The sequence below is a fragment of the Rhea americana genome, unplaced genomic scaffold (assembly GCF_003343005.1).
Source record: "Rhea americana isolate MKP2758 unplaced genomic scaffold, rheAme1 scaffold_361, whole genome shotgun sequence".
NCBI classification, from domain to species: domain Eukaryota; kingdom Metazoa; phylum Chordata; class Aves; order Rheiformes; family Rheidae; genus Rhea; species Rhea americana.
The window spans coordinates 151,954-168,579 of record NW_028186492.1 but is presented as its reverse complement, the minus strand read 5'-3'; the positions used below and the strand labels follow the sequence as shown (position 1 = coordinate 168,579).

Here is a 16,626-nt window from a genome sequence, read left to right as displayed (position 1 = left end):
CACGTAGATCTGAAGGCCAGAGGGGCTGTTACGACCAGTTGATCTGCTCTGCATCACCAAAGTCAATGAATTTCAAGCATATCATGCCACCCTTCATCATCTTTACTACCTATGCCTGCAGTCTAACTGAAGAACAGCATCCAGATTGTTTATCCAGTCACTGTCCACAGGACCAGACTGACTGAGACCAGGTTGCAAGTGGCTGAGCGTAGGGTGGGACTATATAGAAATCTAAGAGCAAAGCAGATGCCAATGGCTGTGTGCCRTCTTTTATGGTCCAGACATCGTGTGTGGGAGTCGCAGAGTTGCAGATAGACGTGTCCTCTCCCAGTCGACATGAGATTAAACCACTTACCCCCTGCACATATCGCTGAGCATTTGGTCCATGGGGTGTAGTGCCAGGAATACTGGTTCGAGGCATCCCTGCTGATGGGTGCGTTGAACTTGTACCGAATACCCTGTAGCTCTGTCCGCACAAGGACCTGTGGAGAAAGGTACCATCAACACATCAGTGCCATCAAAGTCCAGGATGGCCATGACTGTCCAGATGGTGTCAGAGCCCTTCCAGCTTGACATGGCAGCCACCAGTGGTAACCATGGTGGAGCCATAAAGGCAACAGAGTCATGATCAGAGAACAAGATCCTGTGCACTTACAGATCAATTTTATTCCAAAGCCTGGCAGATCTAGGGAGGGAGATTTGAGAACTTAGTCAATTTTACCTCTGATTGTTATGTCTCTTTTACCTGAGACAACAATTACAGAGGCAGATTAGCACTCATTCCCAAGTGGTCATTGCAAGGTCTCTTTAGCCCAGATAAGGCCTACTGGGGGTATGAGGGAAAGTGCTGTTACCAACCATGACAATGAGGGTGATGTTGGTGGGCCCCAAGGCCTCCAATGATTCAGGCTCATCTGGGGATCTCCTGTAGTGAAATGTCGTGCCTGCAATATCGAAGCGCCTCGGAGGGTCAATGGAGAGTTTCCCATTGATGTAATATTCGCCATTCCCTCCTTTCAACGCTGGAGGGACAAGGGAAAAAGTGGTTAGTAGAAGGGCTAAATGTGCCTGTATCTAGCTTTGGCCCAGCATTTTTCATCTATCAGCRTTAGAGCATTGTCACAATACAGGGTAAATGAGATTCATTTTACAGGGAGGRAATAGGTGGAGTGAGTAAGTGCCTGTGTCAAGGCCACGCAGAAAGTCTTTAGCAGAGATGGGACTAACGTGCTTGTCTCCTTGGTCTCAGACTCTCAGTTCCTGCACTGCGGATGCATGGTGGTGCAGGAATATCTAGCCAGCTGTGCCAGCTCCCTGGCGTGGTGACAGGCACATCTGGTGATGTGACCAGCTGTAGCCACAAAGGCAGGGTCAAATACAGTCATACAACCCGGGTCTTGGCTGCTGAGGCTAAGGTAAGATGCTGGTGTGCAGGAGCCTGGGCTGGATGCTGTGGTTGCTGAAGTGAGTCGCTAGAGGGAGATCTACTCACTCSCTTGGGCTCACATTCCCATGCTCTCCTAGCTCTCTCTCCCACAGACCCTTCCTCTTGGATACACATCACTTGTTGCACTCACGGCTCCTGACAACCTCATTGGCCCGATGCTCTGGGGTGGGAAGGATGTTTTGTATTGATGAGGATGGAGGACGCTCCCTTGCCTCCCACCTGGGGTGGAGGAACACATCTTGGAGGACTGGTGGTAGCAGTGCGTAGAGATACGAGCTTGGGCTGTGCCTGTAGCGCACACAAATTCAGTTCAGATGAGCACAGTTAACCTAAGCCAGGCAGAGAGATTTGAGAACATCCCTGAACCCTGCAAAGGGAGTTGGCCTGGAGGGATGCTGTGGGAAGAGCCCTACTGTGACCTCTCACCAACACCAGCATCCCGGTAGGCTCCTGCTCCCAGAGAGCTGCCATGGAGGCAAACAGCAGTGGGCAGGCAGGGAGCTCCCCTCCCCATCCATCTGCCATAGCTGTAGATTGCTTGAAGGACAGAAAGAAAAGACAAGGGGTGGAGAGGGAAAAGTTCATTAGGAAAACTATGAGCTGGAGCCTGGCCGGATAATTGAGCCCAAGGAAGATGGAGCTACTGGAGAGAGTCCAGCGTAGGGCTACGAGGATGATCAGAGRGCTGGAGCACCTGCCCTCTGAGGAACGGCTGTGAGAGCTGGGCCTGTTTAGCCTGGAGAAGAGAAGACTGAGGGGGGATCTTATCAATCTGTATAAGTACCTGAAGGGAGGGTGTCAAGGGGACGGGGACAAACTCCTTTCAGTTGTCCTGTGTGACAGGACAAGAGGCAATGGGCAGAAACTGAAGCACTGGAAGTTCCGCCTGAATGTGAGGAGGAATTTCTTCTCTGTGAGAGTGACAGAGCACGGGAACAGGTTGGCCAGAGAGGTTGTGGAGTCTCCTTCTCTGSAGACAGTCAAGGCCTGCGTGGATGCAACCGTGTCTAACATGCTCTAGGTGACCCTGCTTGAGCAGGGAGGCTGGACTAGATGATCTGGATCCAGAGGTCCCTTCCAACCTTATTGATTCTATGATTCTATGTGAGTAGGTCTATTTTTCATTCCTTGCCATCTTCTCTTCTCTTTCACTGCCAAGCCTGGACCCCCAGCCCCATCCTCCGCTGCAGTGAAAAGCTTTCTATGTGGGCTTTCTCTACACCCTGGAATCACAATAAAAAGTGCTTTGGCAGGCCAACAGGTTTCCGACTGGGATTTCAGTGCCATCCAGCCCCTTCTCACCTAGATAGTTGACGGAGAGGTTCAGCTCCCGGATGTCGATGTGGACAGAGCCCTTGGGAATCTGGATCACCTCCTCGTACCCTGCAAAACCCCAAGAGAAGGTGAGCAGAGATGCTCAGCCTCTGAGCCCCAAGTGGAGGTGCGTGYCACCACCTTACACAAGTGTTGAAACACTAAATGAGGCATTAGCCCTGCAGAAATGGTTGTTTAGCAACCTACTGCAGTTAAACATGAAAAATGTTACAGTCTATACACTTGTGCTGCCCATTCCGGTGAAAAGATGGCTGGTATCAGGACAGAGGTTTGCATGCAGGCTTGGCCTTGGAGCGCTGGCTCATCGCATGGGACCTGCAATGTGGCAAGGCTGTTGCAGGGCTGGAAGCTCTGGGGAAACCTTCAGAGCCCCACAGAGTGCCCCCGGGCTAAGCATGGCCCTGGGACCCCGCGCCCAACCTTGTGCCTAGCTGCAGGTCCCAGAGCAGCAGGGACCTTGCATGAGACTACAAGGCAAGAGCCAAAGTGCAGCTTGAGAGGAGCATGAGCTGGGGACCTAGGATGGAGCTCAGTGCTCAGTGTTGGGGACTTGGGGCTCAGCAGTGGACAGCAGTGATTTACTCCCTCCTTCCAGCCTGATCTGACCCTTTGGGATGTTCCTCTGTGATACTTCCCTATCTGCTCTGTGTGTTGTGTCCCCAGAAGCAGGCTGAATCCATGAGGTGCCCCAGGCCCCAGAAGGGCCAGGTGAGGGGGACCTGAGGGTGAGTAATGCCTGCTGAAGTGGCTACTCCATACCTCCCTCTTGCAGGGACTGGTTGAAGACGCCCTCAATGGTCTCACAGGTGCTGCCATCTCCCCCACACACACGACACTTGTCCTCCTTTGAGTCAGAGCCCAGGACACGGTCACAGCCCACGTGCTAGAGGAAGGAGCAGGAGGGAATTAGCCATCTTGGTGGGGAACCTTGTCCTCCACACATTTGACTGGCAACGTCCTGAGGAACAGGCGACTTCTTCAGACTCCATTTCCCTGCTTCTCTACTGCACCTCATATCAGGGAGGGCTCAGCAAGGTCATCTCCTCCAAGCCCAAGCTTTCTGCCATCMCTATTCAAAAACAGGTCCTTGGAGATCTCACAAGGCCAACAAGCCTGTGGGGCACAAGTAGAAACCCAGAAACTGCAGGACAAAGAAAATAGTGAAGGTGGAGTGAGGCTGCATCCAGTGCTGGTTATTAGTAGGGCCAAAACTTTCCCTGCTTGGACACCAGCAGCACTTTGAGTCCTATCCTCCAGATAGGCCCTGGGGCAGTGCTAGATGCTACACTGTGCTATTGCCTTGCTCCTGGACGGACCCAGTGACCGAAGACAGTGTGGGCTGAAGCCTTGCCACTGCCTGTGCTGAGCTGATGGAGTTGCAGCTGCCCAAGCAGAGCCGGGTCCTCCAGGAGCCCATTCCCTGGTCACAAGCCYGTACAAAGCCTCTGGCACTCTGCCCCGCTGCTATTGTGGTGTGTTAGTTGGGGGAAGGCTAAGCAGCCCTGCCCACCTATGTTGCAATTGCTTCTTTGTTTCCCTGGATATTCAGACCCACAGAGAGACAMAAAGAGATCCCAGAGACACAGGAAGGGAGACAGACAAAGCCAGAGAGGCAGCCTGCCTGCTGGGGAAATTCACCATTCCCAAAGCTCTTCTCTGTTATAATTAAACTTTTACAGCCCTCCAGATCCCATTTCAAAGGGACTGGGAGAAGGAAATATCAAGTGGCTGGAAGTATGTGGGCTGTAAAGGCAAAGACCCTTTGCTTAATGCAGGCCAACGGAGGGCTTGGTGCCTGGAGTGGACAGACATGAGCCCCAGGACAGACATACGCTCTCGCAGGTAACCTGGGTGCCTGGGAAGAGCTGGGGCCATGGCAGAGGGATGCCCATGGCCATGTGGGCATGTGGAGGGCATTGTTCCTCTACCCTGGAGCCAGAGATTGCCCTCACCTCCTGCTTCTGAGCCTCTCCCAGCTCCCCCGTGGCTGGCAGTACCTTGCACTCCCCGTTGACACAGATGTCATTGGAGTCCTGCCGACATGGTGTCCCATCCACCACAGCTGCCGCTCTCTCTGTGTAAAAGTTGAAGCCCTCAGCCAAGCAATTGAGGGAACAGGCTTTCACACCCCCTAGGAAAGAAATGGAGGTTTAAGTGAAGCAGCCAAGGATAGAGTAGAAGGATGCAGCCAGCTCAACCTTGATAATTGTTGCCTTCCCCTCTCTCCTAGACCTTACCCATGGCCTCTCTCATAGACCTGATCCAGATGGGCAGCTCCAGGTGCCGATGAGGTTGCCCCCACCTAGCAGAGGGACACACGGAAGAGCCCAGATACTGCCTCTGGTGATGGGCACCGAGACAGAGACTCAGGAAATAGACATGATGCCAAACACGTGAGACACTGTCCCCACTGCTCAGCCAGAAAACACAGGCATCATGTGATGAAGAAAAGAAACAACATCTGATGTTGGTCACTCCTGGATCACCCAGCAGTCTGCAAAGGCACTCAATATCCTCATTTACAGACAGGGAAACTGAGGCAGCAAGCTCTTAAGTGACTTGTCCAAGGTGATCCCAAAGGCTGGACCTGTTAGGGAAGGAGAGATTTGGACAGAGTAATTTCTTCTCTCCTCTCATCAGACTTTATCAAATGCTAGTCCAAACTGCAGCTCTCATTGCATTTCCTGATCATCCCAAGGAGACCCAACAGCCTGCGGGTCCCTAGCAGAGAGGCACATCCCCAAGCTGCAGTGGTTCATTCCTGTAGGCACCAGCAGCAGTGGTGAGCCACCTGTCAGCGCTGGGAAGCACCTAGCAGCCTGTGGGCCGCCAGCAACCAAAATCTGCCAAAGCTGCAAGTCATTAGAGAACATCAAAGGGGCAGCTGGAGGGGAGCAGAACCAGCTGTGCCTGGGAGCCCTCGACTGCAGCTGGGGGAAGGAAGAGCAAAGCCRGGGGAGGAAGGAACAGGATGAGACCCATGAGAGGGAATCAGCTGCTTGGAGGCATGCTGTTGAGTAGGAGGCCTGGGCAAGCCCTTGGAGAAGGAGGTTGATCAGCCAACCACTTCCCTGCCACACCAGGGACTGCTTAGATCCTTTCATGCTGTGTTTCATCCTGCCTGATGGGGGGGCACCAGGACCACAGGGGCACATAGTTCAGCTGCATCTCAGGTGAGACACTGAAATCTCAGAGCCATCCACCGCTGCATGCCTGAGCCCAGAGCGTGGCAACCTGGCCCCAGTGTTGCCCAGGCTGACCTTGGATGGAAACTGTCAACAACAAAGTAAGAAAATGGGAACATCTTAGGGGACTGCCACACTGGGGAGTTTTACATCAAAGCTACAGGACCTTGCAGCTCTCAGGCCATGCCACCGGGTCCCTTGGCAACTGTGTACCCTGCAAATGTGACCACCATGCCTACTTGGGGAGAGGCTCATGCTGCCCCTTCCCAAGCCATTTCTGCCATTCAGCCAGCACTTGCTTGCTTTGGGAGCCACCTTTCCTTCCCATGGCCTTGCGCCACTGCAGCGGGTGATCCTGYGCTCCATCCACAGCAGGGGATTCTCTAGCCCCAGTCTGGCCCCCAGCTCTCCCTCTCTCTCCAGCTCTTCTCAAAGGCAGTGCTTTCCTTCCTGTCATCATTTGAGCACAGAGCAGATTATGCAACAAAAGCAGAGCTGAGAAACAGCCAGAAACTTGGACTTTCATTTTAGGACTCTCAAATGTTTCTTTAAACTGTTGTGCAAACACTCCCTAGTCCACTTCCTTCTCTCCTGCTGCCCTACAAGAGAGGTGAGACTAGTGCAGACACCTTGTTCCAGTTCCCCAGGAAGCAGCTAACCCCTCATGCAGCCTCATCTCCATTTTAGCAGCTCCTAATTTGCTACAGGATCTTCTTTTTTATCATTGCTCCTCGTAGCTGCTGCTTTGTGCCCAGCCGGCTGCCAGCCCAGCCTCCTTCAGCAACAAGCAGCCCAGAGYGTAATCATTATGGCCTGGCAAGAGAAGCCGGCAGGGAAAACTGGAATGAAAAACATAACAAGCAGGAGAAAAAAAAAGAAAGAAAAGAAAAAAAAAGAAAAGATCAGGGATTGGCGGCATGAGGCTAAATTCCTTCCTTTGCCTTAAGTGCCCTGATTTTGCTACACTGCTGCAAAAATGATGCTGAGTCCAAGAGCAGGGGATGTCCGCAGTGATTTCCTCACTGTATTGGAGCCTAGGAGGAGCTGCATGTGTGCGCGCGCACACGCTTAAATCCACAACAATTTAACCCTCTTTCAAAGGCRAGCAGTGGTGAAGAACAACAGGGGAATTCAGTGCCCATCACCAGCAGTGTTTGTCATGCAGCAGTTGCTCTGCACAAGTCCCAGACCCCACTGGACATCCCCATGGATGCTCTTATCCCTGCAGCCTGCTCTCAGGACAGCCCAGGCCTGAGAAACTTCTCGGTGCCGAAGATAGCTGACTGGACTTGTCCAGCTGTTTGGGAAGGGATTTAAGAAAGGCTTGCTGATCGGAAAGATTTTTGCCCTTAAAATAAAAGGTTTAAGACTTAAACCTTAGGAGAGTGAAGAAGGAAGACTAGAGAGTGAAGGGAAGAAAAAAAAAAGAGAGAGAGAGAGAGATAGGGATAATTCCACATTGACATCTGCTTCCTCATTATGGCTATAGATGTGGAAAAAGGTATATAATCAAGCTGTGAAAGGCTGAAATCTTTGGGCTACTTTTCCACTAACTAAAATAACAGGGATCTTAGTAATGGAGAATAGCTCTGGGAAATGCCTCAGTAAAAGAGCACTGCCATGCTCCACCAGTCCTGCTAGAGATGTCAACGGGGAGCTTTTGGGTGCCTTTTTCCATGCAGAGTATGAAGGTAGGTGTTGCTGGGAATGTGGGAAAACCAAGAGGCCCCAACTCCTCATTTCACAGTGGTTTCCAGTAGGAACCATGGTTTCTTCAGGTGTTGGCACTGGACACAGTGCAGCAGCAGCTCAGGAAGGCTTGTTCAACTTATTCATCCAAGACCTGGATGAAGGGACAGAGTGCCTGCTCTGCACGTTTGCCGATGACACCAAGCTGGGAGCAGTGGCTGATACACCTGAGGGCTGTGCTGCCATTCAGAGAGACCTGGAGAGGCTGCAGAGCTGGGCGGAGAGGAACYTCAGGAGGTTCATCAAGGGCAAGTGCACGGTCCTGCACCTAGGGAGAAATAATGCTAGGCACCAGTACAGGCTGGGGGCTGACCTGCTGGAAAGCAGCTCTGCAGGGAAGGACCAGGGAGTGCTGGTGGACGACAAGTTGACTATGTGGCAGCAATGTGCCCTTGTGGCCAGGAAGGCCAGTGGTATCCTGGGGTGCATTAGGAAGAGTGTTGCCAGCAGGTCGAGGGAGGTGATCCTGCCCCTCTACTCAGCCCTGGTGAGGCTGCATCTCGAGTACTGTGTCCAGTTCTGGGCTCCCCAGTACAAGAGAGATATGGAGCAACTGGAGAGAGTCCAGCRTAGGGCTACRAGGATGATCAGAGGGYTGGAGCATCTGCCCCCTGAGGAACGGCTGTGAGAGCTGGGCCTGTTTAGCCTGGAGAAGAGAAGACTGAGGGGGGATCTCATCAATGTGTATAAGTACCTGAAGGGAGGGTGTCAAGGGGACGGAGTTAAACTCTTTTCAGTTGTCACATGTGAAAGGACAAGAGGCAATGGGCAGAAACTGAAGCACTGGAAGTTCCGCCTGAATGTGAGGAGGAATTTCTTCTCTGTGAGAGTGACAGAGCACTGGAACAGGTTGGCCAGAGAGGTTGTGGAGTCTCCTTCTCTGGAGACAGTCAAGGCCTGCGTGGATGCAACCGTGTCTAACATGCTCTAGGTGACCCTGCTTGAGCAGGGCGGTTGGACTAGATGATCTCCAGAAGTCCCTTCCAACCTTACCCATTCTGTGATTCTGTGAAGGCTCCCAGGTCATCCTGGGAGAGGGGCTGGGGGTGGCAAGGGCAAGTGACTCATTTCTGAAACTTATTCCTAACAGCTCTTCAGAGAAGAGAAAAATGGTCAGTTGGAGGCTGCATGGCCCTCGCTGCAAAACTCAGCCTCAGCACTGAGCTTTACCCAAGAGCTCTGCTGCAAAGTTATTTCTTAAAGAAGCACCTTTCTAAAGACAACTCACTGACTTATCCTGTATCGATGCCTAGACCAGCGAAAACTTATTTCCATGAGAGGTAATACTTTGTGTTTTCTCATGATCACAGCAACAAGAAGGTGGTGATAATGAGGAGCCCCAAAAGACCCTTTGGAATGCCAGCTTCAAGGTTACTGCATGTGGAAATTGAGGACCAGATTTTCATAAAAAGCAAGGATCCAACACTCTCTCTTCTCCCAGAGAAGCAGAGTGTGAACACTTTGGTGGGAGCTGTGCCTTCAGGATGGCAGCAGTGCTCTACATTCTCTCGTGCCGTCTCACTGATGCCTGCAAAGCAGCATTACCAACATCTGCACGGTGCGAAACGGATGCTTCAGCTCAAGCCTAACCATTAATTTGGCAATGCATTTGGGTAGGACAGACTCTGCAGTACATGTTTTCACATGCGCAAAGGTGAGTCCGCCATAGAAGAAGCAGCTGTTTCCACAAATCGAGTGGGATCCTCTCAGTCTGCCTACTTTCCAGCAAGCGTTACCTGCCCCCACGCAGCTGGAAAATGAGCAGCAGATAAGCAGCACAGAGCCCTGAGCAACACAGGGTCTGCACTGCAAATCCTAAGCCCCTGATCTCAAAGAGGTAAATCCACAAGCCATTTATCAGGCTCACAGAGAAACGTGTGTTCTTTTGCTCTGGGCTGGCCAGTCCAAAGTCAACAACAGCAAGGTCTGCTGTGGGCACTGACTGCATCCACCCACTCCACTGTGCCTCAGAGAATGAATTTTGTTCCTCCTGCCTGCCCTGGCTCATAGAGGAATTAAAGTGCATTACAATTTATGATGAGCAATCTCCTGTTTTCTGTGAGCCCCTGCTCCTCCCCATCGCACTCTCAGCCCCATGAGCCATTCCACTCTCCCTTGGCTCTTATATCCGCAAAAGCAAAATGAATAACTAAGCGAATAAAACAAAATAAACAAACAATTAAAGCCGCATTCCATGAGGTATCTGCTGACTGTTAAACTCTGAAAGGCTGAGCTCAGCGCTTCTCACTGGGGCTGTGTATCTTACACTCCTGGGGTCTGGGCTCCAGGACCATTATAAATCAGTGCCAGGAAAACATGCTGTACCGGCCCCATGCAAAACCAACCTCCACTTGCCAGTGACCTGGTAGCTGGGGCCAGGCTTTCAGTGGATTGCTCCTTCCCTTCCCAAATTCTCTGTGGGATCTGTGCCCTTCTCCATCCAAGCCACAGGGATATGTGCTGTCTTCAGCACATGGGTGCTTCATGCCATGTCCAGCAAGGGTAGCGGCCACCAGGCTAGTGTCTGATGGGTGAATAGTGTGGACAGCCCATCACTCACACCAGCATGCCTTTCAGCAAGGGGTTGGGTTAATGGTGCAATGACAAACGCAATGGCTGAGCTCAGCAGAGGAAGAGGCTCACAGCTGACACAGGAGCTCTTCTAAAGGCTATTGCTGAACTAGAGGCCAAGGGGAAGGAGGAGGAGCAGCTTATCCCCAGGAAGTGGATGTGCTGGGAGCCTGGAAGTGCTGACAGCCAAGACGGTGAACCTGTCCTGGAGAGGAGACACATGTCCAAAAGCAATCTGAAGAGCAGATTCACTATGAGCTAGAAGAAAAACTACCTGGGGATAAGGCTGCCAACACATTTGGATCCTAGGAGGCTGCTTGTATCAGAGAGAAGGACGTGGCATATGCCTGTTGCCTCAGCAGCTCTCTGGGGACTGCAGGAGACTCACAGGCAGCCAAGAGCAAGTGAGGAAAACAACTGCAGAGCCCATTGCTTCACTGACACTTGAGGTTGGGGGGACAGGACCGAGGGCTGCTGAAGCTGGCATGTCTGCTAGCACAGGGTCTGGAGAGGAAGAACATGGGTCCTGAGAGAAAATCACTCACAGCGAATGGAGGACAAGAGAGGGAAGGTGCTTGGAGAGCCACCAGGGAACAGACACTCCCCAGAAGCATCTGGTCTATAGCATGGCAGAGGTGGACATGCAAGGGACAATCACTGCTGCCTTCCTAGATGTGCCTCTGACACCCTGGTGTGACATCAAATATCACAGAATCCCATTGGCAGATAAAGAGGCGAGCATTCATGGTGCCAGGGTCCTGCCAGATTGGTCAGACCTGGGCAAAGAAATTCGTAACGGAGAAAACAGTGATGATGCCCTAATGCTGCCATGGTCCCAAATGATCAGAGAGTCCAGCTGAGACAGTCTAGGCCCTGCAGAGAGGCTACTACTAAACCTGGCAGGAGTCACTAGCTGATGGATCATAGACAGGCAGGTTTCAGCATGTAGTTTCTTCAAAGGTGAGAGACAGGAGTTCTCCTAGTTTGGCTTCCAGACCAGGCTGAGGAGATGTGGGTTCCAGCTCACCTCTGTTTTTGCCAACATGGACAAATCACTTCCCTGCTTATACCTCATCCTTACCTGTATCACTACAGAGGAATACTGTGATACCCTTTGACTCTGAATACAAAAGGCATAACTGCTAAATAACACCACAATTATCCAAAGCCAATCTGGAGAGCTTCTGAGACAGAGAACATCCTGATCCCTTCAAAACATGAATATACCACAGCACACAGCCTTCTGGGAGGAAGACAAGTTTTATCACCTAATTTTATGGAAGAGGAAGCTGAAGTAGAAAGAGAGGAAAAGATTTTTTTTTAAGGCCAAAGCAAGAATCAATGTCAAGGTCAGACTGAAACACAGGGACTTGTGCAACTGGCCAATCATTCACTGGGCCCACGCCTGCACTTGGACTGTGGGGCCATGCCTGTCTCTCAGTGAGGAGAAGAGAGAGGTCTGAGCTAGGGCAGATCCAGCTTGTGGGGCTATTTTCCACCTCAGCATCCACTGGGGTCTTTGTGTGACTTATTACTTTGCAATTTTATTACATTTTTATTGATCCATCCCCTGCAGCCTCAGCACATCTGCTCTGGTTGCAGAAGCCCCGCTGGGAGGTGTGCTTATTTACACAGCTGCGAAGGATTTCCCCAGTCAAGTTCATTAACTACATGAAGGAGACGCACTGTTCTTTCTCATTATTAAGAGATTTCTGCCATGGAGACCTCCTCCCACCCCCTCTGCTTAGCTAGACACTTCTGCAGCACACGCTAGGACTGACCTCAGGGAAGAAAGGGGCACTGCTTTTTGCAAGATCCAGTAGTTTGGATCCCTTCCTGCTTGTGCAGGAGCCGAAATCTTAATCTGCTTGGGCAGGGAGAGCTGCCCTTTCTTTCTGCCCCATCAGATACAGGACCCTGGCAGGGACAGAGTGCTGGATGAAACAGAATGGTAGTTTGCATTGCTTTTACAGTTCCTTTTTCTTGTCTGCCTTCATGTTTGTTCACTGTATAATTAAGGAAACTATCAGACTCAAGAAAGAGTCTAAACAGCTCCAATGTTGCTGGAATTAATTTTGGCAAAGCAGAGGACTTAAAGAGCAACTGCACAGAGTTATGTGACCCAGGACAAGGGCATGACAGGCCAGTCATGTCTCAGTGCTGGGACCAGCTGTCTGCGGAGGGAGCCCTTATCCGCAGTCAGGCAGTGTGCCACAAGGACTGAGGCACYGCCGCAATGAGTGGCCAGTCTGCAAGGCCTAGGCTGATGGAGATGGTGACTAAGAGCTTCCCAGAGCGTGGAGACACGAGGCTGATAGGAACCATGAGAGTTGCCCCTGCAGAGTGGGTGCAACCAAAGCCCTAAGACTGCTCCAGCTCTGCCTGCTTAAGTGCTTGAAGCTGAGAGATGCTCTGAAGAGTACCAAACCAGCCCTCATCACTTACCTCCTCGGTATGTCTTCCAGGTGTAGTACTTCCCTCGGAAGGGGACGTTATCGAATTCAGCACACTGCAGCTCTCGGAAGTCCTGGGAACCAGGAGGGCAGTCCTGTGGGGACAGAGACAGGAGGTCAGCGAAGAGCAGAGAGTCTGGCTTATCTGCTGAGAGGGCAGGAGTTGCAATAGGGCTCTCAACCGTGAYCAAAACCAGCCCTTCAAGGACATAGACTTCAGCTGTGACAGCTGGAGCATCCTTCTTGCAAAGCTTAACACTATTGGAAGACAAATGGCAGGAGCCACTGGGGCAGAGCTGGTCCGTCTGCAGATGCAAGCCTTGTTCTTGCAAGCAATTGTATAAGCAAGGCACATGAAAAGGCAGACACAAAGCCCAGGGGAAGCAATGGGAAAGCATCTATTTTCTTCTCTACCAGCCTGTGGATATTAAAAGTATCATTTTCTGGGGCCAAACTTAGTATTCTTTTCCACGCTCTGAGTACAKCTTCGCTGAAGTGCAATTGTAGGGTCCTCATGATGCCTAACTCCTAGCCTTGGGAAGTAGGTGCTAGAGCAGCGTTTGTGCAGTGAGTGTCTCTCACTTGACCGAGACTGTCCTCATGGCATGCAAGATACAGTTGCTGTCATGCTCGTGCTGGAAGTCTCTGATCTCTCTCTGTTTTCCTTTTTATCTTTGTGGATTCTTTCTTGATGCTGAAGCCCCACAGGTACATATCACCCACCTGCTCTCTGAAGCTTGCAGCTGGTGCGGGCATGTGCAGTCCTGCTCTGCTTCCCTCACTGTGGGATTGCTCCCGGCAGAGCATGATTTGCTTGCACTCAGCCCCAGCATTGTCCTGAGAGCCCCATGCAACACCCTGCCACCAGTGGTACTTACATCAGTGTTACAGGATCGGTAGCGCTTCCGCTCTCCCAGGCAGTACTTTCCTCCGATCGTGGGCCTGTTGAATCAGGAACAAGATAGGAGAAACAGCTCAGGGCTCTGAGCTACACTTGTTGCTGGCAACTGCCCCACACCCGCAGAARCACAGTAACTTTTCCCAGCCCTGCTCCGCTGTAAGGACAGATCCTGCCTGGAGGGGTGTAGTTCAGAAGTGTAGCCTCATAGACCTCATGCGCTCAACTGCAAGCTGCATATGGTGGGACTATCCAAGAGGCTTTGGATCTGTCCATATTCACTGCAGTGCCAGCACCAAAGGTAACAGTACCAAAAAAAAAAAGCACATGGGGAAAGTTTCGATGTGAATGCAGATGCTGAGACCCAGTGAACTCAGTTCTCCTCAGATTCCTCCAGGGAGTGAGTGCAGTGCTGTTGCAGTACCTGGCTAACATCTTCCYCATTGATCTAAACAGTGATGCCATGCAGCCAGAAGAGGACAGGCCCATGACTAGGCGGCTGTGTGCATGTACACCTACCGCGGGCTGTCGCAGTGACGAATGGATGATGATACACCTCCTCCACATGTCCTGCTGCATTCTCCCCAGGATGACCAGGCTCCCCAGGCACCGTCCACACCCTCTGGTCGGGTGCCAAATGGTACACATTCCCTCTTGTAGCACCACTGGGGAAAGACAGAGCTTCAAAGACCCTGAGTACGTGACCTCCTCCCAGAGAACTCCCTGGCCCAGGTCATACATGGGAAAAATTTCAGGACTGGGAGCTGACTTGATCCTGTCTGGACCTACCAGGTAATGAGCAGTTGCTGGGTCACTACCTGCCCCAGGTGGAGGTGGTCATGGCCACCAGAGACCAGGCTCAGCTGCTGAACATTTCCATGTTTCCCCGGGGATCGAAGATGGAGGTGTATGGCTGGATTCTGGCTGTGAAGTCTAAAACCTGAGCTGCGCTAGCCTTGGAGCAAAGTTCCCAATATGGAGGGCATTCACTTGCTCTGCTAGTATATTCTCCTCTGAATCACAGTATCACCTTTTGTACATGCTGTCCACTCAGGGTTACCCGGGAGGCTCATGCAAACATGTATATGAAATATTTCCTTTGGACCTGGAAAGTGTCCTGCACCCCCTGGAGTCACAAACATTGCAAGGAGCAGGGCACTGCCAGATCCTCTGCAGTTCCTCTGGGTGTGGTGCCAAACACCATGCCTTGGGAGTTCAGATAATTCCAGGAAGGAAGAAACCACTGTGTGCTCCTTTCAGGAGCTGATCACCCACCCTGGAGCTGCTGGCAAGGCTTCTCCTGGCTCCTTTGAACCAGCCTTTTTGTGGCAGCACAGCTGGCAGGGGAAGATGGACCATGAACCTCCAAGATGCTTAGCTAACAACCACCTTGTGTACCAGCAGGTTTCAAAAGGTGTGATCACATGCAGGGAAGAATGGCCTTTCTGGTGTCCCAGGTTGCAGCAGCTCCAGATTCAACGGACTGACACTGCTGCTTCTGCAGGCAGGATCCAGGAGTCTGCACCAGCATCTGGAACCCTCTGCCACACATGTGGGGCTCCTAAGAGCATCTGGGATCAGATCTGCCATTGCACTCTGGCTGCTAGGAGCTGTAGGAGCCAGAGCAGACCCTGGCTCACTCCCCTGCAGATGGCATGAACATACGCATTGGTTGCGTGATCAGATATGACTCAGGGGCATGTGAGRAGGCTGAGGATGAGTAATGAAAGGCCATCCACACAGTCACTGTGCTGACCACAGCCTGCATAACAAGCACTTGATAGTGGAAAAAAATAGAAGGAAAGAGAGAAAAGAAAACCAAACCAAAACACAAACTTGGCGCAGAAGGAAGCAGCAAGACTGTGAACCTGCTGTCTGAGCAGCTGGGCTGGTGTGGGACACCCCAAGGACAAGGGAAACTACCCTCAGGGCTGGCTCTCAACGTCACCTACTTTGTCTTGTCAGACTAACACAGGTGAAGCCATAATGGCTTCAGGGGAACAGCCAGGAAAGAGAAGAGAAGAGAAGAGAAGAGAAGAGAAGAGAAGAGAAGAGAAGAGAAGAGAAGAGAAGAGAAGAGAAGAGAAGAGAAAAAGAAAAAGGAGAATTTGGAAATTTGGGAGGGGAAAACAACCAGAGGGTCTACAATGCGGTGAATAGTCTTCATCAAAGAGAGCTCAGCTCAATATTCTCTCTCCCTGCTCACTGCTCTCCAGGTCACGTGGCAGAGCACAGAAACTCATCCTGTATCTCCTATCTTGCACAGCTCAAACAGTTTCTGTGACCTAGCCTTTCTCTCTGCTTTCGCCAGCTGAAAAGGGAAATGCCAGGAAAGACCTYAAAGAGCAGCTCTAGCAAACTGCGGAAGTGTGAGGGCTCATCGGGCAGCCAAGTGCATATTCTACARATCACCAACCATGAACTCTAGCTGGTGAAGAACCAGAAACTTAATATAAAGGTRCATTTTCTCTCACTCAAGGATATCACCCAAGGATATCAAACCACTTCTAAAGCCTGAATTAATACCGAAGGACTTATTGAGGCACAGGAAAGTAACTAGGGATTCAAAATGAGTCAATATCTTGACTAGGAATAGCTCTAATGAGTCTTGGGGGCTGTGACTACCGTTACTTCACTTTTGTTTTGATATTTGAAGACTCCTAGTTCAAAGGACAACTAGTAAGTGGGAGGAAAACAGGCATTTAAAAGTGGGAACAGTCAGGAGGAAAGACCACCAGTAGAAAAAATCCCATTGTATATGGTGATTCCCAAGCAGCAGGGAAGTTCAGTCCCAGGAGCTGTTTAATCCTTTTCAGTCTAACTTCCAGCAGAGCTAAGACGACTGTTTGCAAATAGTAATGCATTTGTGAAAGCCACTATCTTTCCTGCACATGAGCTTTCCCAGCTTCTTAAGGATTTGAAATCACTCCTGAATTTCTTGGGAATTATTTTTCTTCTAATGGAAAAACATGTCCATTTTATGGTGAA

General features: G+C 51.2%; 1 protein-coding gene across 4 annotated transcripts in view; it reads right to left on the bottom strand.

Moving 5' to 3' along the window:
• ADAMTS10 (ADAM metallopeptidase with thrombospondin type 1 motif 10) overlaps window positions 1–16,626 on the bottom strand; it is a 62,911-nt gene that overhangs the window by 5,311 nt on the left and 40,974 nt on the right. For all 4 annotated transcript variants that reach the window (XM_085312367.1, XM_085312370.1, XM_085312368.1 and 1 more), the window contains 8 exons: window positions 14,158–14,303; window positions 13,619–13,682; window positions 12,733–12,835; window positions 4,780–4,913; window positions 3,542–3,665; window positions 2,750–2,830; window positions 859–1,022; window positions 356–482 (listed from right to left, as the gene is read on the bottom strand). In XM_085312367.1, the coding sequence (XP_085168493.1) occupies window positions 356–482; window positions 859–1,022; window positions 2,750–2,830; window positions 3,542–3,665; window positions 4,780–4,913; window positions 12,733–12,835; window positions 13,619–13,682; window positions 14,158–14,303 (943 nt within the window). The remainder of the gene's footprint in view (window positions 1–355; window positions 483–858; window positions 1,023–2,749; window positions 2,831–3,541; window positions 3,666–4,779; window positions 4,914–12,732; window positions 12,836–13,618; window positions 13,683–14,157; window positions 14,304–16,626) is intronic.